The sequence below is a fragment of the Oncorhynchus kisutch genome, linkage group LG4 (assembly GCF_002021735.2).
Source record: "Oncorhynchus kisutch isolate 150728-3 linkage group LG4, Okis_V2, whole genome shotgun sequence".
Classification (NCBI taxonomy): Eukaryota; Metazoa; Chordata; class Actinopteri; order Salmoniformes; family Salmonidae; genus Oncorhynchus; species Oncorhynchus kisutch.
This window is the reverse complement of record NC_034177.2, coordinates 27,889,680-27,910,271: the sequence shown is the minus strand read 5'-3', so window position 1 is coordinate 27,910,271 and position 20,592 is coordinate 27,889,680. Positions and strand designations below refer to the sequence as shown.

The 20,592-nt window shown below is 43.6% G+C and overlaps 1 protein-coding gene across 2 annotated transcripts in view; it reads left to right on the top strand.

Moving 5' to 3' along the window:
• The window catches only part of LOC109889337 (N-terminal EF-hand calcium-binding protein 2-like), a 122,341-nt gene that overhangs the window by 74,598 nt on the left and 27,151 nt on the right, over nt 1–20,592 (top strand). For both annotated transcript variants that reach the window (XM_020480697.2, XM_031822756.1), the window contains exons 6-8: nt 12,562–12,701; nt 14,227–14,354; nt 19,037–19,116. In XM_020480697.2, coding sequence (XP_020336286.1) covers nt 12,562–12,701; nt 14,227–14,354; nt 19,037–19,116 — 348 coding nt within the window. The remainder of the gene's footprint in view (nt 1–12,561; nt 12,702–14,226; nt 14,355–19,036; nt 19,117–20,592) is intronic.

The following is a 20,592-nucleotide window of genomic DNA, read 5'->3' as shown; positions in this document are numbered from 1 at the left end:
GTGGGGCCCCAGTGTTGAGGATCAGCGGGTTGGAAATGTTGTTGCCTACCCTCACCACCTGGGGGCGGCCCGTCAGGAAGTCCAGTACCCAGTTGCACAGGGCGGGGTCGAGACCCAGGGTCTCGAGCTTGATGACGAGCTTGGAGGGCACTATGGTATTAAATGCCGAGCTGTAGTCGATGAACAGTATTCTCACATAGGTATTCCTCTTGTACAGATGGGTTAGGGCAGTGTGCAGTGTGGTTGAGATTGCATCGTCTGTGGACCTATTTGGGCGGTAAGCAAATTGGAGTGGGTCTAGGGTGTCAGGTAGGGTGGAGGTGATATGGTCCTTGACTAGTCTCTCAAAGCACTTCATGATGACGGAAGTGAGTGCTACGGGGCGGTAGTCGTTTAGCTCAGTTACCTTAGCTTTCTTGGGAACAGGAACAATGGTGGCCCTCTTGAAGCATGTGGGAACAACAGACTGGGATAGGGATTGATTGAATATGTCCGTAAACACACCAGCCAGCTGGTCTGCGCATGCTCTGAGGGTGCGGCTGGGGATGCCGTCTGGGCCTGCAGCCTTGCGGGGGTTGACACGTTTAAATGTTTTCCTCACGTCGGCTGCAGTGAAGGAGAGTCCGCATGTTATAGTTGCGGGCCATGTCAGTGGCACTGTATTGTCCTCAAAGCGGGCAAAAAAGTTATTTAGTCTGCCTGGGAGCAAGACATCCTGGTTCGTGACTGGGCTGGTTTTCTTTTTGTAATCCGTGATTGACTGTAGACCCTGCCACATACCTGTACACTGTTTGTATTCGGTCATGTTTCCGGTCACCTTGCCCTGATTAAAAGCAGTGGTTCGGGCTTTCAGTTTCACGCGAATGCTGCCATCAATCCACGGTTTCTGGTTTGGGAATGTTTTAATCGTTACTATGGGAACTACATCTTCAACGCACGTTCTAATGAACTCGCTCACCGAATCAGCGTATTAGTCAATGTTGTTGTCTGACGCAATACGAAACATATCCCAGTCCACGTGATGGAAGCAGTCTTGGAGTGTGGAATCAGATTGGTCGGACCAGCGTTGAACAGACCTCAGCGTGGGAGCTTCTTGTTTTAGTTTCTGTCTGTAGGCAGGGATCAACAAAATGGAGTCGTGGTCAGCTTTTCCGAAAGGAGGGCGGGCAGGGCCTTATATGCATTGCGGAAGTTAGAATAGCAGTGATCCAAGGTTTTTCCAGCCCTGGTTGCGCAATCGATATGCTGATAAAATTTAGGGAGTCTTGTTTTCAGATTAGCCTTGTTAAAATCCCCAGCTACAATGAATGCAGCCTCCGGATAAATGGATTCCAGTTTGCAAAGAGTCAAATAAAGTTCGTTCAGAGCCATCGATGTGTCTGTTTGGGGGGGAATATATACGGCTGTGATTATAATCGAAGAGAATTCCCTTGGTAGATAATGCGGTCGACATTTGATTGTGAGGAATTCTAAATCAGGTGAACAGAAGGACTTGAGTACCTGTATGTTGTTATGATCACACCACGTCACGTTAAACATGAAGCATACGCCCCCGCCCCTCTTCTTACCAGAAAGATGTTTGTTTCTGTCTGCGCGATGCGTGGAGAAACCAGTTGGCTGCACCGACTCCGATAGCGTCTCTCCAGTGAGCCATGTTTCCGTGTAGCAAAGAACGTTACAGTCTCTGATGTCCCTCTGGAATGCTACCCTTGCTCGGATTTCATCAACCTTGTTGTCAAGAGACTGGGCATTGGCGAGAAGAATGCTAGGGAGTGGTGCACGATGTGCACATCTCCGGAGTCTGACCAGAAGACCGCTCCGTTTCCCCCTTTTACGAAGTCGTTTTTTTGGGTCGCCGGCTGGGATCCATTCCGTTGTCCTAGGTGAAAGGCAGAACACAGGATCCGCTTCGCGAAAGTCATATTCTTGGTCGTACTGATGGTGAGTTGACGCTGCTCTTATGTTCAGTAGTTCTTCTCGACTGTATGTAATGATACCTAAGATGACCTGGGGTACCAATGTAAGAAATAACATGTAAAAAAAACACAAACTGCATAGTTTCCTAGGAATGCGAAGCGAGGCGGCCATCTCTGTCTATTTCACGTTGGTTCAATGCAATTTCATTGAAATGACGTGGAAACAACATTGACTCAAACAGTGTGTGCCCAGTGGGTCATCATTATGCGATCTTGTGGGACACTGATTCAGCTTCACAAATTATTTTCCAGAAATATTTTGACCAGCTCCTTGTAATCTCAAATTGAAATCCCTTGCACACTGGCAGCACTACTCCCTTGCCTTTCTGGTAGAACTGCTGCTTCTGTAGAGTAGAAGGGGATGATAAAAGCCCCCCTATGGTTTCTCTCCGTGTTCTGAGGTCACTGAGGCTCAAGTTAACAACAAGCTTGGTTGGGTAGGTTACTTTCTAAATGTAATCCGTTACGGTTACTAGTTACCTTCCCAAAATTGTAATCAGTAACGTTACTTTTGGATTACCCAAACTCAGTAACTTCATCTGTGTACATTTAGTTACTTTTAGATTACTTTCCCCTTAAGAGGCATTAGAAGAAGACAACAATCTATGTTACCAATTGAACAACATGTATTGCTGGATAAATCAATGTTAAAGTTTACATAGCTGGCCATATATGGATGTTACATTTTACTTTATGGGTTGGTTATGTTGGCTTCTTCTAACCCATCGCTTTCTACTACATATAATACGATTCCCTGATATTTTACATTGAAAACCGAAGTCTATCAGAATTCCAGTCATTCCAATAAATGTTATACCCCTTAATCTTCAAGAATAGGACTTGGAAGTTTAGGTTAGCCAAATTGTTTTACCTGAGCTAAGGAGTTATTAGCCAGCCCTACTCTGTTGTTTATGATTTTGTAGTCATGGAGGACTCATTGATTCAAGTTGAAAAATAAATGCTGTGCTCATGAAATGGCATGCTCTGAGCACTACAGAAAAGTGCTATTTACATGTGAAAAATGAATGCCATATGCTGCATTTTCTATAGGCCTATTGTTTACCTATAGGCCTATTGTTTATTAGACAATTTAATGTACTTGTCCTCTTGCTCAGTTGTGCACTGGGACCTCCCACTCCTCTTTCTATTCTGTTAGAGCCAGTTTGCGCTGTTCTGTGAAGGGAGTAGTACACAGCGTTGTACGAGATCTTCAGTTTCTTGGCAATTTCTCAAATGGAATAGCCTTAATTTCTCAGAACAAGAATAGACTGATGAGTTTCATTAGAAAGTCTTTGTTTCTGGCCATTTTGAGCCTATAATCGAACCCACCTGCTGATGCTCCAGATACAGTGGGGCAAAAAAGTATTTAGAGAGCCACCAATTGTGCAAGTTCTCTAAAAATATGAGAGGCCTATAATTTTAATCATAGGTACACTTCAACTATGACAGACAAAATGAGGATGTTGTATACCTCCACAAGTTTGGTTCATCCTTGGGAGCAATTTCCAAACACCTGAAGCTACCACGTTCATCTGTACAAACAATAGTACGTTAGTATAAACAGCATGGAACCACACAGCCATCATACCGCTCAAGAAGGAGACGTGTTCTGTCTCTTAGCGATGAACGTACTTTGGTGCGAAAAGTGCAAATCAATCCCAGAACAAGAGCAAAGGACCTTATGAAGATGCTGGAGGAAACAGGTACAAAGGTATTTATATCCACAACAAGTCCTATACCGACATAACCTGAAAGGCCGCTCAGCAAAGAAGAAGCCACTGCTCCAAAACCGCCATAAAAAAGCCAGACTACGGTTTGCAACTGCACATGGGGACAAAGATCATACTTTTTGGAGAAATGTCCTCTGGTCTGATGAAACAAACATAGAACTGTTTTGCCATAATGACCATCGTTATGTTTGGAGGAATAATGGGGAGGCTTGCAAGCCGAAGAACACCATCCCAACCATGAAGAACGGGGGTGGCTGCATCATTTTGTGGGGGTGTTTTGCTGCAGGAGGGACTGGTGCACTTCACAAAATAGATGGCAACATGAGGAAGGAAAATTATGTGGATATATTGAAGCAACATGTCAGGAAGTTAAAGTTTGGTCGCAAATGGGTCTTCCAAATGGACAATAATCCCAAGCATACTTCCAAAGTTGTGGCAAAATGGCTTAAGGACAACAAAGTCAAGGTTTTGGAGTGGCCATCACAAAGCCCTGACCTCATTCCCATAGAAAATTAGTGGGCAGAACTGAAAAAGCGTGTGCGAGCAAGGAGGCCTACAAACCTGACTCAGTTACGCCAGCTCAGTCAGGAGGAATGGGCCAAAATTCACCCAACTTATTGTGGGAAGCTTGTGGAAGGTTAAACAATTTAAAGGCAATGCTACCAAATACGAATTGAGTGTATGTCAACTTCTGACCCACTGGGAATGTGGTGAAAGAAATAAAAGCTGAAATAAATCATTCTCTCTACTATTTTTCTGACATTTCACATTCTTAAAACAAATTGGTGATCCTAACTGACCTGAGACAAGGAATTTCTTTACTATGATTAAATGTCAGGAATTGTGAAAAACTGAGTTTAAATGTATTTGGCTAAGGTGTATGTAAACTTCCGACTTCAACTGTAATTGGCCTCTGTACACCTATGTAGATATTCCATAAAAAATCTGCCGTTTCCAGCTACAATAGTTATTTACAACATTTACAATGTCTACCCTGTATTTCTGATCGATTTTATGTTATTTTAATGGCCGAAAATGTAGCTTTTCTTTCAAAAACAAGGACATTTCTAAGTGACCCAAAAAATGTATGTAGCAACTACAGATTTACCCTTTAAATATATCAAAAGTGTACAAGTTTGAGCATGTGTCCATTAGGCCTATGGACTTTAAAAAAAATCTGCATTAATTAGATTGAGCAATGCTGTTACAAGCTCACATTTTTCACTGGCTGTCCACTGGTTTCAAAAACAATGATTGATAGGCAGCTTAAACTTCTCGAATTCAACCATTATTAGGTTCAAATACACATTTAGATTTGTGAACAACCATCCACAGCAACCACAACGTAAGGCGTAAATAGCTAAATGAGAGAGCAGCAGTGTGATTCACATCAATGCACTATGTCGATATCAATAATAAGTGATATCCGTATCGCTGTAAACTACACCACTGCTGTCATCCTTACTTCCAAGTGTTTATTCAAGTTGGATAATCTTTTGATGCCGACAGCAATCGCACCATTGGAAGACATAGCTTACAACTTTAGCCTACAAAAGCCTATTCCTGCGCTTTTTTGCATCAAACACATCTGGTGTATCATCATAGTGGTCTCTGATTTGTGGTCAAACTCGCTATGGTGGAACAAAATATTTTCAATGCTGATTTGAATGTCAGTGAGAATTGTTTTTCACAAATATCCTTTCTGATTTTAAAAGTAATCCTCAAAGTAATCATCTAGTTTTTCAAAAGTATCTGTAATCTGATTACAATCTTTTTGCTGGTAATGTAACAGATTACAGTTACCGTGTTTTTGTTGTTGTAATCCCTTACATTATTACATGTAATCCGTTATTCCCCAACTCCCCAAGACAGGGTCAGCCTGACCTCCTGCAGAAACTCACACAGCCATGGAATGACAGACATCTGCAGCAAGTGGATGAAGAAAACAGAGACTTAATTTCACATTGTGGATTCACATACACAAACACACACACACACACACACACACACACACACACACACACACACACACACACACACACACACACACACACACACACACACACACACACACACACACACACACACACACACACACACACACACACACACACACACACACAATAGAAGAGACAGTTTAATGATTGGCTTCTTTGACAGGAGGCTCCTCATCTCCTCCGTTCATTTTCTCCAGCAGTAGATCTAATCCCAGTCTTGTAAAGTCTCTACAACATAGATCCAGCAGCCGCTGAATGGTTGTATCAGTGCCTGAATAACTGGATTATGTCCTGAGTCCTGCTTTTAAGCCTGGCTAATGCGATTGAGATTGAATCTTTTCTTTCATTTTCTCGGAAGCTTTGTCTAACTGGGTCTGCAGCAGGACCAGATCAGTTCTACTGATGCAGGCAGCACAGCACCTTTACCTGTCTGTCACTGTTCAGACTCCAGCAGGGAATGAGTTTAAACCCAGAGAACATGACAAACCTTTCTTCAGCCACTCGAGAACATGATAGTGTGAAAGTGTAACACTCTGTACCTGTGAACTTTCCCTCATGATACAGTAGATGAAATACATTGTGACAAGTCCAACTTCGTCCTTGCCTAACTTCCCATATATCCGTCAATTTCAGGTTATGATAACGATGTTTTGCAATGATTAAGTACACAACAGACATCAGGTTGTAATGAAATATTATTTAATATTGATATTGATTTTCCTTAAACATTTTCAGTCTTATGCAGAGCCTATTCTACAGCAAAGCCTTCCTCAGTCTTGCGCTCTCTCCACAGTCCAGCTGGTATGTAAACCTACCGACAAAGGTGTGATCACTGTTGGGAGAAAAATATGCAAAGATAACTTGTGTTTTTAACTAGTTTGAGGTTTAAACATTCCTAGTTACAGACTCCAAAGTCGCTGTGAGTTGACTTGAACCAATTAATAGTATCCTAACATCAGTAGTCAATATGTTTCTCAGCAACACCATTTACATATGCAAACATCATATTTAAGCTAGGCCTTCCAATAAAGTATTTGACGATGCCAAGGCTACGGCTCACACATTATCATTAAGGAATCGTCAGGCAATGTCATCTTAGAAGTCGTAAAAATATGGGTTTCCAGGAGGTTATGTCTAGAAATGGATAAAAGTAACAAATATCACTCAACTCAATCCAGCTCTCTCTCTGTCTCATACGACATTCAACCCTCAGTATGTCTCACACAGTGACTCTTAGACCTTTCCTGTCTATGTCTGTATCTGTCCCTGGAGGGAGACCCTGTTAATAAAGAGACCATAGTCCTCACCAGGCTCTTCAGCTCACACACACAGAGCAGCAATTAGACCTCTATCACTGCTCATCATCATTAATCAGCCCACAGCAGCCAGGCTTAATGTTATCTATTAATTATCTCTCTCTCCCTGTGTGAAGACCAACAGTGATAGGATCGGTGGCTGGCTGGGCATTGTCTCAGGTGCTACCTGCTACTCACTGCACACTAATATTTAATATTTAAAACAAAACCTTGACTGGTTTACCCACCTCTTTCACTCATTTTACAGGTACACCCAACACAAGATATACCTTATGGATAGCTCTGAACTGTATTAGAGATTTTGTGAAATGAGCCCTACAGTATTCACATGCATTTAGAGGCTATTTCTCCAAGCCTGCCATTTGAATAATCAGTTCTCCAGATGCATGTAATTTTCCTCAACCCTCGCATAGAGCTAGGAACCTCGTAACTTGTTAACGGTGCACGGTTTTGAACCCACATCCTTTAACAGTCTGCACTCTGCACACACACACTTCCCTGAGTGTGCTAGATGTCGTCTGTGTAATAGAATATGGGCCTGTGAGCCAACACTGTAGTATTCCCCCTGCCTGTGTTACTATTACACTACTAATGGACCTCTCTGTCTGTCTTCCCTAGAGGACCATTCAGCAGGCTGACCATTAGTGCAGTACACAAGGGCAACCACACACCGATAGAATTGCAAGATAAGCACCCTCCTTTCACGTATCATATTTTGCTCTACTTGTGTCTCATTTTGCTTAGATCAGTCAAATAGTCTCTGTCTGTGCATGAAATATAGTATACCAGAGTATACCAAACATTAGCAACCCCTTCCCAATATTGAGTTGCACCCCTCCACCCACCCTTTGCCCTCAGAGAGCTTCAATTAACATACACACATGTACACCTGGAGTTTGTGTTGATATGTGGTAGTTGAGTAGGGGCCTGAGGGCACACACTTAGTGTTGGGAAATCTGTTGTGAATGCAATGTTTTTAAAATTGTATAACTGACTTCATTTTTCTGGACCCCAGGAAGAGTAGCTGCTATAAATACAAATTTGTCAGGGTATCAACTACAAGATGTCGAAAGCATTCAGGGATGCTGGCCCATGTTGACTCCAATGCTTCCCACAGTTGTGTCAAGATGGCTGGATGGATGTCCTTTGGGTGGTGGACCATTCTTGATACACGTCGGAAACTGTTGAGCGTGACCCAGCAGTGTTGCAGTTCTTGACACACTCAAACCAGTGCACCTGGCACCTACTACCATACCCCGTTGAAAGGCATTTCAATATTCTGTCTTGCCTATTCACCTTCTGTATGGCACACATGCACAATCCATGTCTCAATTGTCTCAAGGCTTAAAAATCATTATTTAACCTGTATCCTCCCCTTCAATCTACATTGATTTGAAGTGCATTTAATAGGTGACATCAATAAGGGATCATAGCTTTCACCTGGATTAACCTGGTCAGTCTATGTCATGGAGAGAGCAGGTGTTCCTCTTGCAAATAATGGGGATGTTGGCCCTGTCGGGTGTTTGGAGAATGTCTTGTGCGTCTTGCTTGTTGAAGAAGAAATCTTAGTCTAATCCGAGGTGAGTGATCGCTGTCCTGATATCCAGAAGCTCTTTGTCTAATCCGAGGTGAGTGATCGCTGTCCTGATATCCAGAAGCTCTTTGTCTAATCCGTGTTGAGTGATCGCTGTCCTGATATCCAGAAGCTCTTTGTCTAATCCGTGTTGAGTGATCGCTGTCCTGATATCCAGAAGCTCTTTGTCTAATCCGTGTTGATTGATCGCTGTCCTGATATCCAGAAGCTCTTTTTTGCAGTAAGATACAGTTGCAGAAACATTATGTACAAAATAAGTTACAAATAACGCGAAAAAAACACATAATAGCACAATTGGTTGGGCGCCCGTAAAGATGCTGCTATTTCTTCCGGTGCCATTTTGTATAATCAAATTGTATTTGTCACAAGCGGCGAATAAAACAGGTGTAGTAGACCTTACAGTGAAATGCTTACTTACAAGCCCTTAACCAACAATGCAGTATGAAAATAACCCCCCTCCCAAAAAAGTAAGAGATAAGAATAATAAATAATTAAAGAGCAGCAGTAAATAATAATAACGGGGCTATATACAGGGGGTACCGGCACAGAGTCAATGTCAATGTGCGGGGGCACCGGTGTCAAGGTAATATGTACATGTAGGTAGAGTTATTAAATTGACTATGCATAGATAATAACAGAGAGTAGCAGCAGCTTTCCGCCTGGGGGGGGGGCAATGCAAATAGTTTGGGTAGCCTCTTGGACCTAGACTTGGCGCTCCGGTACCGCTTGCCGTGCGGTAGCAGAGAGAACAGTCTATGACTAGGGTGGCTGGTGTCTTTGACAATTTTTATGGCCTTCCTCTGACACCGCCTGGTATAGAGGTCCTAGATGGCAGGAAGCTTGGCCTCGGTGATGTTCTGGGCCATACACACTACCCTCATGTAGTCATGCCCTCTTCATGACTGTCTTGGTGTGCTTGGACCGTGTTAGTTTGTTGGTGATGTGGACAGCAAGGGACTTGAAGCTTTCAACCTGCTCCACTACAGCCCCGTTGATGAGAATGGGGGCGTGCTCGGTCCTCCTTTTCCTGTAGTCCACAATCATCTCCTTTGTCTTGATCACGTTGAGGGAGAGTTTGTTGTCCTGGCACCACACGGTCAGGTCTCTGACTTCCTCCCTATAGGCTGTCTCATTGTTGTCGGTGAACAGGCCTAGCACTGTTGTGTCATCAGCAAACTTAATGATGGTGTTGGAGTCATGCCTGGCCGTGCAGTCATGAGTGAACAGGGAGTACAGGAGGGGGCTGAGCACGCAGCCCTGAGGGGCCCCCATGTTGACGATCAACGTGGAAGATTTGTTGTTACTTACCCATATCACCTGGGGGCAGCCCGTTAGGAGGTTTCGGACCCAGTTGCAGAGGGAGGTGCTTAGTCCTAGGGTCCTTAGCTCAGTGAGGAGCTTTGAGGGTAATATGGTGTTGAACGCTGAGTTGTAGTCAATGAATAGCATTCTCACATAGGTGTTCCTTTTGTCCAGGTGTGAAAGGGCAGTGTGGAGTGCAATAGAGATTGCATCATCTGTAGATCTGTTGGTGCGGTATGCATATTGGAGTGGGTCTAGGGTTTCTGGGATAATGGTGTTGTTGATGTGAGCCATGACCAGCCTTTCAAAGCATTTCATGGCTACAGACGTGAGTGCTACGGGTCGGTAGTCATTTAGGCAGGTTACCTTAGTTTTCTTGGGCACAGGGACTATGGTGGTCTGCTTGAAACATGTTGGTATTGCAGACTCAAACAGGGAAAGGTTTAACATTTCAGTGAAGATACATGCCAGTTGGTCAACGCATGCTCGGAGTACACATTCTGGTAATCCATCTGGCCCTGGGACCTTGAGAAAGGTTGACCTGTTTGAACGTCTTACTCACATCGGCTGCGGAGAGCGTGATCACATAATCATCCAAAACAGCTAATACTCTCATGCATGTTTCAGTGTTACTTGTCTCAAAGCAAGCATAGAAGATATTTAGCTCGTCTGGTAGGCTCGTATCACTGGGCAGCTCTCAGCTGTGCTTCCCTTTATAGTCTGTAATAGTTTGCAAACCATGCTACTTAGTCCTGTATTGACGTTTTGCCTGTTTGATGGTTCGTCAGAGGGCATAGCGGGATTTCTTATAAGCTTCCGGGTTAGCGTCCCGCTCCTTGAAAGCAGCAGCTCTACCCTTTAGCTCAGTGTGAATGTTGCCTGTAATCCATGTCTTCTGGTTAGGGTATGTACAAACCCTGCCACTTAGTCCTGTATTGACGCTTTGCCTGTTTGATGGTTCGTCAGAGGTCATAGCGGGATTTCTTATAAGCTTCCGGGTTAGTGTCCCGCTCCTTGAAAGCAGCAGCTCTACCCTTTAGCTCAGTGTGAATGTTGCCTGTAATCCACTGTAGGGAGGACGAATGTGGTGTGCTCCTCAATGACATCGTAATAATCCCTGAAAATATTCCAGTCTGTGCTAGCAAAGCAGTCCTGTAGTTTAGCATCTGCTTCATTTGACCACTTTTTTTATAGACCGAGTCACTGGTGCTTCCTGCTTTAATTTGTGCTTGTAAGCAGGAATCAGGATGATAGAATTATGGTCAGATTTGCCAAATGGAGGGCAAGGGAGAGCTTTGTACGTGTCTCTGTGTGTGGAGTAAAGGTGGTCTAGAATTCTCTTTCCTCTGGTTGCACATTTAACATGCTGATAGAAATGAGGTAAAACTGATATGTTTCCCTGCATTGAAGTCCCAGGCCACTAGGAGCACTAGGAGTAGTTTTAGTGCCAGCATCGGTCTGTGGTGGTATGTAGACAGCTACGAAAAATACAGATGAAAACTCTCTAGGTAGATAGTGTGGTCTACAGCTTATCATGAGATACTCTACCTCAGGCGAGCAAAACCTTGAGACTTCCTTAGATATCGTGCACCAGCTGTTGTTCACATATATGCATAGGCCCATTCTATTCTGTCTGCATCTTTACTATACCAGCTCCGCAATGTCTATAGTGTGCAAATAGAGTACACATTTATAACTGTTCTATTAGACTGCTTCAGTAGCTTCTCTAATGTCACATTTAAATACATATTTCATATTTGATGATCAGACTTGGACACCGACTAACACCTGCCTCTGATTGAGAACCATATCAGGCCAAACACAGAAACAGACAAACTAGACATACAACATAGAATACCCACTCAGATCACACCCTGACCAAACAAAACCTATAAACATACAAAGCAAACTATAGTCAGGGCGTGACAAATATAAATGATTTGGTATTCAATCACCAGATACACCAATACAAAGATTCAGCACGTTGCCTCACTTTTTCTTTTCATACCAGTATGAAAACTGTTTCTGAACCTACAGCCGACATTTGCTGAGATAATGGTATTCGATATTCACTTTCTGTTTTCTTGGCCTGTTTTTCTGTCATAAGAAATTATCAGTCTGATGTAACAAAGTGTTCCAATTATCTCAATAATCTTAGTGTGTGTCTCCTTACAAGAGCTGACAATTAAGTTTATCGCAAATAATATAAAGCTTGTTTGACAGCACGGACCATTTCCCCACAATGACAAAGCAGAAAGAATATAGATTATTTCAACCAGTTAAATTAACCTGACAATAGATGAGTATGGCCAAGGCTGCATCCTAGCGGACTACTGCCTTTGAAACAGAAACTGTCCTTAGATCTGTCTGACTATGCAGTTCTGAGCCAGGTTATAAACTCCTTAAATGTTATCACCCTATTTTTAGTATTTTTCTCTTAACCTTAGTGAAAGTGTCTGTCTTCAACTTTGACAAACCCTTAAACACTCAGGAACTTTGAAATGTGCATTTGGCCAAAAGCACTCTGCAGGAGGGAAGCTTTCATAGGCAGTGAAAGACATAGAGGGGGACTTACCTGATATGTGTTCAGGAGATGTGCAGAAAGGTGCCAAGGCTTCTCTCATTCTCTATCTCTTCTCTCCCCAGGTGTACGAGCGAGGGACCAACGTGGAGCAATTTGTTACTCGCTTCCTGTTGAAGGAATCAGCAAATCAGATCCAGTCTCTGCTAAACTCGGTGGAAAGTGCTGTGGATGCTATTGACGAGCAGCATTGTAGCCAATCAGGGTGAGTCGTCGAGGGAGGAGGGAAAGGGAAAGGGAAAGGGGGATACCTAGTCAGTTGTACAACTGAATGCCTTCAACTGAAATGTGTCTTCCGCATTTAACCCAACCCCTCTGACTCAGAGAGGTGCGGGGGGCTGCCTTAATCGTCATTGTCAGGACACCACTGCTGTGTCATGTCATTATGTGTGAAATTGAGACTGGCAGTTCCCCAAATCAAAAGTCACTCTGGTTCCTAGCTACACTACATTACCAAAAGTATGTGGACACTGGCATATCGAACATCTCATTCCAAAATCATGGGCATTAATATGGAGTTGGTCACCCGTTTGCTGCTATAACAGCATCCACTCTTCTGGGAAGGCTTTCCACTAGATGTTGGAATTTTGCTGCGGGGACTTGCTTCCATTCAGCCACAAGAGCATTTGTGAGGTCAGGCACTGATGTTGGGCGATTAGGCTTGGCTCGCAGTCGGTGTTCCAATTAATCCCAAAGGTGTTTGATGGGGTTGAGGTCAGCGCTCTGTGCAGGACAGTCAAGTTCTTCCACACCGATCTTGAAAAACCATTTCTGTATGGTCCTCGCTTTGTGCACAGATGCATTGTCATGCTGAAACAGGAACTGGCCTTCTCCAAACCGTTGCCACAAAGTTGAAACCACAGAATCGTCAAGAATGTCATTGTATGCTGTAGCGTTAAGATTTCCCTTCACTGGAACTAAGGGGCCTAGCCCGAAACCATGAAAAACAGCCCCAGACCATTATTCCTCCTCCACCAAACTTGACAGTGGGCACAATGCATTTGGACACGTAATGTTCTTCTGGCATCCGCCAACCCCAGATTAGTCCGTCAGACTGCCAGATGGTGAAGCGTGATTCATCACTACAGAGAACACGTTCACTGTTCCAGAGTCCAATGGCGGTTTGATTTACACCACTCCAGCCGATGCTTGGCATTGTTCATAGTGATTTTAGGCTTGTTTGCGGCTGCTCAGCCATGGAAACCCATTTCATGAAGCTCCCTACAAACCATTATTGTGCTGATGTTGCTTCAAAAGGCAGTTTGGAACTCTGTAGTGAGTGTTGCAAACGAGGACAGATTATTTTTATGCGCTACACGCTTCAGCACTCAGCGGTCCCGTTCTGTGAGCTTGTGTGGCCTACCACTTCACGGCTGAGCCGTTGTTGATCGTAAAAGTTTCCACTTCACAATAACGGCACTTACAGGCGGGCCAGCGCTAGCAGGGCAGAAATTTGACGAACTGACTTGTTAAAGGTGGCATCCTATGACGGTGCCACGTTGAAAGTCACTGAGCTCTTCAGTAAGGCCATTCTACTGACAATGTCACCTGTCAGCAACGAGTGTGGCTGAAATAGCCGAATCTACTCATTTCAAAGGGTGTCCACATACTTTGTATATATAGTGTATGTGCCTGCTGTACTTACTGTGTTCCTCCGTTACCATCCCTCTCTCTCTCATGCCTCTCTCTCTTTATCTCTCTGTCTCTCATCCCTCTCTCTCTATGTGAAGGTATCCCACTAAGGTCAGTCCACAGGTTCCAGAGAAACGTTATGAAAAACCAGTGCCTGACTACCCTCCTAACAACAGAGTCCGTACTGCCAAGGATGTTGCCCCAAGGAACATCAACACTGCTACAGGTCAGACCTCTGCCATGTGTCACGCACATGCTACACTGATGTACATCTCTCATTGACGTAGGTTTGTATTGATTGCAGTCGATTGTCCAGCCGCTTCTTCAATCTGAAGATTCATTTAAGTGATGTACTCTAACTTTTTTCTCCTTTAGTCTCCCCAGAGACACATCACATTTAAGCATAATGTAGCCTTGTCACCTCAACCAAATGCAATGTAAATGTTTTCTGGATGAAGTGTGACACATTTGTCGGTTGCATTTGTTATTAGCTTGAAGAGAAGCATGGGAGCATTAATCAAGTGCAATGGAAATCAAAAACTCTGTTCTCTTCAGGCAGAGTGATTTATTTCCCATTTTCTATCTCAATCTCAATCAATCATCAACAGAAACATGTAGATGTGCCTGGCAGCTCTAGCTCTCCCACAGAGGAGAGAAGTAGAAGGGAGGGAGGGAGGCAGAGAGAGGGAGGAAGTGAGGGAGGAAGTGAGGGAGTCAGAGTGAGGGAGGGAGGCAGAGTGAGGGAGGGAGGCAGAGCGAGGGAGGCAGGGAGGCAGAGTGAGGGAGGCAGGGAGGCAGAGCAAGGGAGGCAGGCCGAGGGAGGGGGGCAGAAAAAGGGAGGGAGGGGCTATACAATGACACAGATCGATCAAATAGGCATATATATTCTGCACTGCAGCCCTCACTTTGGATTCGGGGGCAAGACACTGTAGAGAAGGTTTAAGCACAAACAGCTAGTATATTTATGGCTATCAGTAGCAATAACAAAATGGTCTTCTAAAACCATTGTATATGCCAGACACCATCATTTTTTTTTGTTTTCCTTCATTTGGAACCACAATGAAATGTAAGCTGTTTCATGGTGCTTCTTTCTCAAAGACGATTCTGGAATCAATCCATTTAAATCAGATTGCATAACGTACAGCATTCAGAGCAGTTACAGAAGCCATAAACAATGAGTGCCCCGTCATCATGCATGCGGTAGATAAGCATTACGTAAGTATCCAGTGGTTTGGAAGTAGACCATAAGTGCTGAAAACGGTAACTTTTCAATGGGGATAAATAATCCCTATTTCCCTGAATCCATTCCTGTATTTCAATTAGAGCACGGCTCCACTGCAAAGCTGGAGCTTCTGCCTATGGCCTCACAAATTAATTCCATTTTTTTTGTGACACAGATAGAGGCCAATAATTCCCTTTGAAGTTCAGCAGTGTTTTCTACCCATCGCCACTCTCTTATCTTCCTCCCTACTATAGATTCCATCTCTCTCCATGTGTAATGAAACCCTCAGATAGCTTCTTAACACTGAGTCACATACTGTGAATACTCATAGGATATTGATACTCCCTTCCACTCACTTGCTGTAACAAATGATATGTTGTAAGAAAGAAGTGCCACTTTTGAAGGGTTTTGAGAGGTATTCAGTGACTTAATTGATTTAGGAATGACGTGCATTGAGAAGGAGGGCTATGAGATTGATTAGCAGTATATCATGAAGTAGCCATTTCATTTCCTGTGCTACCCAGACTCCATGCTCCGGACAAACGCTACGCCACTCCCATGGATGTTAGTTTCTTCTCCACAATAAGTCTGGATCTGAGTACTTGCCCAACCCTTCAACAAAAGCGAACACTTTTGGGTCCGTCTGATTGGTCCAGAAACTAATGGGTTGGGCCAGAGCCAGAACACTAGTGGGTATAGCAGCAGTTTGAAAATGTGTCATTGGCTTTGATACTCTGATTGATTAAAGACAATCCAATTTGCGTATTACTTTGTTTTTTACAACACCCCTCGTGCCTCTCATCACCAAATCAAATCAAATTTTATTTGTCACATACACATGGTTAGCAGATGTTAATGCGAGTGTAGCGAAATGCTTGTGCTTCTACTTCCGACAATGCAGTAATAACCAACAAGTAATCTAGCTAACAATTCCAAAACTACTACCTAATAGACGCAAGTGTAAGGGGATAAAGGATATGTACATAAAGATATATGAATGAGTGATGGTACAGAGCGGCATAGGCAAGATACAGTAGATGGTATAGAGTGCAGTATATACATATGAGATGAGTATGTAAACAAAGTGGCATAGTTAAAGTGGCTAGTGATACATGTATTACATAAAGATGCAGTAGATGATATAGAGTACAGTATATACGTATACATATGAGATGAATAATGTAGGGTATGTAAACATTATATTAGGTAGCATTGTTTAAAGTGGCTGGTGATATATTTTACATCATTTCCCATCAATTCCCATTATTAAAGTGGCTGGAGTTGAGTCAGTGTGTTGGCAGCAGCCACTCAATGTTAGTGGTGGCTGTTTAACAGTCTGATGGCCTTGAGATAGAAGCTGTTTTTCAGTCTCTCGGTCCCAGCTTTGATGCACCTGTACTGACCTCGCCTTCTGGGTGATAGCGGGGTGAACAGGCAGTGGCTCGGGTGGTTGTTGTCCTTGATGATCTTTATGGCCTTCTTGTGACGTCGGGTGGTGTAGGTGTCCTGGAGGGCAGGTAGTTTGCCCCCGGTGATGCGTTGTGCAGACCTCACTACCCTCTGGAGAGCCTTACGGTTGTGGGCGGAGCAGCTGCCGTACCAGGCGGTGATACAGCCCGACAGGATGCTCTCGATTGTGCATCTGTAGAAGTTTGTGAGTGCTTTTGGTGACAAGCCGAATTTCTTCAGCCTCCTGAGGTTGAAGAGGCGCTGCTGCACCTTCTTCACGATGCTGTCTGTGTGGGTGGACCAATTCAGTTTGTCTGTGATGTGTACGCCGAGGAACTTAAAATGACTTCAACGATGGCAGTCTCAGACTAAAGTATGTAGCAAACAACAGAGAAGAAGACAATTTAGTGTGAGCCGTCAGGCTAGCCTTTTCACACATGGCCTTATGCGGCTTTCCTGATATTGTACTCTACTTGACAAGAAAATATTCCATTGGCCAAGTTGTAACAATTAATTAAAAACCAATAGTCAAAATTGCTCTACTTTGATAACCCACCGGGCAAACATTGGTTGAATCAATGTTGTTTCCACATCATTTGAACAAAATAATTAAATGTGATGTCTTTGAATCAAAGACAATATAACCAAAATTTCTATCACCCAATTTTTTACCTAAATCCTGTGATGTGATTTTCTGTTGTTGTTAATTTCACATTAAATTAACTTCAGTTGACATTGAACTGACTTTGGTGCCCAGAGGGAACAGTCTTTATAGAATTGTACTGCAGTTAAATTAACACTTAAGTCTGACACCAGTTTAAATAGTCCTGTTTGGGCCATAAAAGCCAGTGTTACAGCTGTCAGAGGCTGGGGAGAGGACCTTGATTGGATCCAGCTTTGTCTGACCTGTCATTTGAGAACACCAGAAAGAAAATATTGATCAATACCTCCCTATGCCCGACTCTCTCTGTTTCTCACTCTCACATTCACTTGTTCTTTTCTCACTATCACCCTCTCTCATTCTCTTTCTCCCATTCACACTTTTGTCAAATATATTTATTCTTGCTGTTTGTCCTACTGTTTCTTTTGCTATATATCTTTTTTTAAATCATGGCAGGCAATACATTCTGGTAGCAGAATCTGTCTCTGCCCTCTGTTTACTGATCAGAGAATACTTTGCCTGTGAAAATGCTAAATGTAAACATTCAGTTTTGTATCTGCAGGAGTATTTGACACCTTGGGTGAAAAGTTATTTTTAAATGAGCCATTGTTCATTGTGCAATGCTACCTGAGGCAAGGAACACTCCCCCATGCATTTTGACAAGAGTGTGTGTCTGTTTGTGCTTGTGTGTGTGAGTGTGCAGGCACCAGCCTAGCCTGAGTCATGTACATTTTCCTTGCTCACAGCTTATCTGCAACTGTGCCGTATGTTAGACAGTATGCTGAGACAGCTGCACATGGAGACGGCTGTCTGTCGTTAGCATGGCTAGTCAGGACTAATGACTGCTCTCCTGCATTGGACAAAGACCATGCTCAAATAGCGTGGACTGCCATTCAAGCCCAACTGACCAAATGTGCCTGCGATGTGCCTGCTTCAAATGTCTCTATGGTTACAGCTGGTAGGTTCCAAAACACAGCAGCCCCCTCAGCTGTGTGGTTCTCTGGTAGGCTCATCAACACAGGGAGAAGTGTCATCCTCTAATTGGCTTGGCACCTCGAGAGGTGATGATTTTAAAGAGCAGGAAGCCCATTTTCCACCACTAATTGGCTGTGTGGCATCACATAGAGGGGAGAAGAATGGAATGATTAATATTGTCTCATATTTATTTATGCCTCAATGAAGCCTCCTATTCCAGGGCTTCTAAGTGTATTTGACTCTACTGGCCTTTACAGCACACACTACTATCCAGGGTGACTTAAAACAGCAAAGCTAATGACTAGAGCCAGGTGCGCTAGAATACAATGTATTATTGCTTTCTAAACAGAGCTGAAAAGCAATAAAGACCCTTCTCTTCTGAGGCACTGTGAATATATTTCAACTTCAAACCTTGAATAGACATGATTTTTCCTGATTAACAAATGCAGTTGCCTATTTATCAGACCTGGTTGGAACTCTTTATTTCCGTCAAATATTCATATACTATGGAGAAAAGGATCTGTATAATGATTGCTATCATAAAATGTGTTGAATGCTGGGAGTGTGTTGGCATCAGGTGTTGTGTGCTCTGTTTAATCAGGGGTGGTGGAGGTGAGGAAAGAGACTCTGGAGGCACAGATCAACCGACTGGCTGAGCTGATTGGACGCCTTGAGAACAAGGTAAGAACCCCCCACCCTACTCTACATTAATTCAGGTACAAAGGTAATCTGTCCTGGCTTTGGTAAGTGGTCACATGTGGTGTGGTCACACTTTTCATTGATGTCATGACTGGCTTCTTCAACACAGCCTCGGTCCTCAGCTAGTTAACTCACCTCTGCCGTATCAAAATCTGCTTTATCAATATCATTGGGTCTCCCAATGAAGGTCATTAGCAGTAATAACACCACACAATAGATAAGATACTTGGCGCAACTTGCGCTGTAGAATGTTCCGAATACAGGGCTGGCCGATCTCTAGCACATTTCAGGGCGGCAGGTAGCCTAGGGGTTAAGAGCGTTGGGCCAGTAACTGAAAGGTTGCTGGTTCAATTCTATCGATGTGCCCTTGAGCAAGGCACTAAACCCTAAATTGCTCCTGTAACTCATTAAATTACTAAAATGTCAAATACAATGGTGCCTCTTTAGCACATCTTCAACAACACATCTCATCTGTACCTCCCAGTAATTATGCTGAGAGAAACACAGGGACCTGAGATGAGATTCAGGTTGTGTTGGGGAAAGCATTACTGTAAACCCAGTAATCTCTCCTCTGGTTATTACTGCTCTTTCTCCCCCAGTGGGGGATGTGAAAGACAAAGGAAGGAATTATTGAGCCTTGACGAACTATTGCAATATGTTTAGCTATTTATTTCACCTATCCCTCCCTCCCTCTCACTCACTAGCTTTCTTCTCCCTCTCACTCACTAGCTCGCCCTCCCCCTACTCTTTTCCTCATGCTCTCTCTGTCTCCCTCTCTCTCTCTCTCATTCTCTGTTCTTTCTTTCTTTCTTTATCTATCCATCTCTCTCTGCTCTGCTCTTTGTCTCTCCCCATTGCCCATGTCTTGTAGGCAGTGAGCATGGTAGACTAATGGAGTCCCCAGTTAATTCTGTTGTCTCTGGCAGGCAGGCAAGTTCTTATTGCAGCTAAGAATAGCTGAACGGGTTTATTCCACGCTCGATGAAGCACCCCTTAGAGAACAGGGAAGGAGCTGTCAGATCCCAGTAAAGATTCCTAAATGGGAGGATTTCTGAGTCTTCCCAGGCAGACCCTCTGAGTCACAGTGCTAGGCGCGATCCTGAAGCTGTACTGTACGTTTGTGGTGGGAGCAGACAAACGTTCCCTCACAGGAAATATGTATTAGCAGTGGGCGGGGCTGTTTGCCACAAGTGCTTATTATCCATGTTATAGGAGAGGGACTGTTCAAATTCCCGGGTGTGAAAACAATTATTACAAAATGGTTTAGAACAGAGCGAGAATTTTGTTTACTGGATGCAGTTATGACAAACATGCATCGCACAAATTGAGTTGTCTACTGCCTCATGAGATCAAAGTAGTAATTCCCTCAGCTATCTCTGTGTGCTATCTCCATACGGAAAAAGCCAATCTTATACAAGTGAATGTACTTTTTTGGTTTGATTTCTCATACAAGCAGAC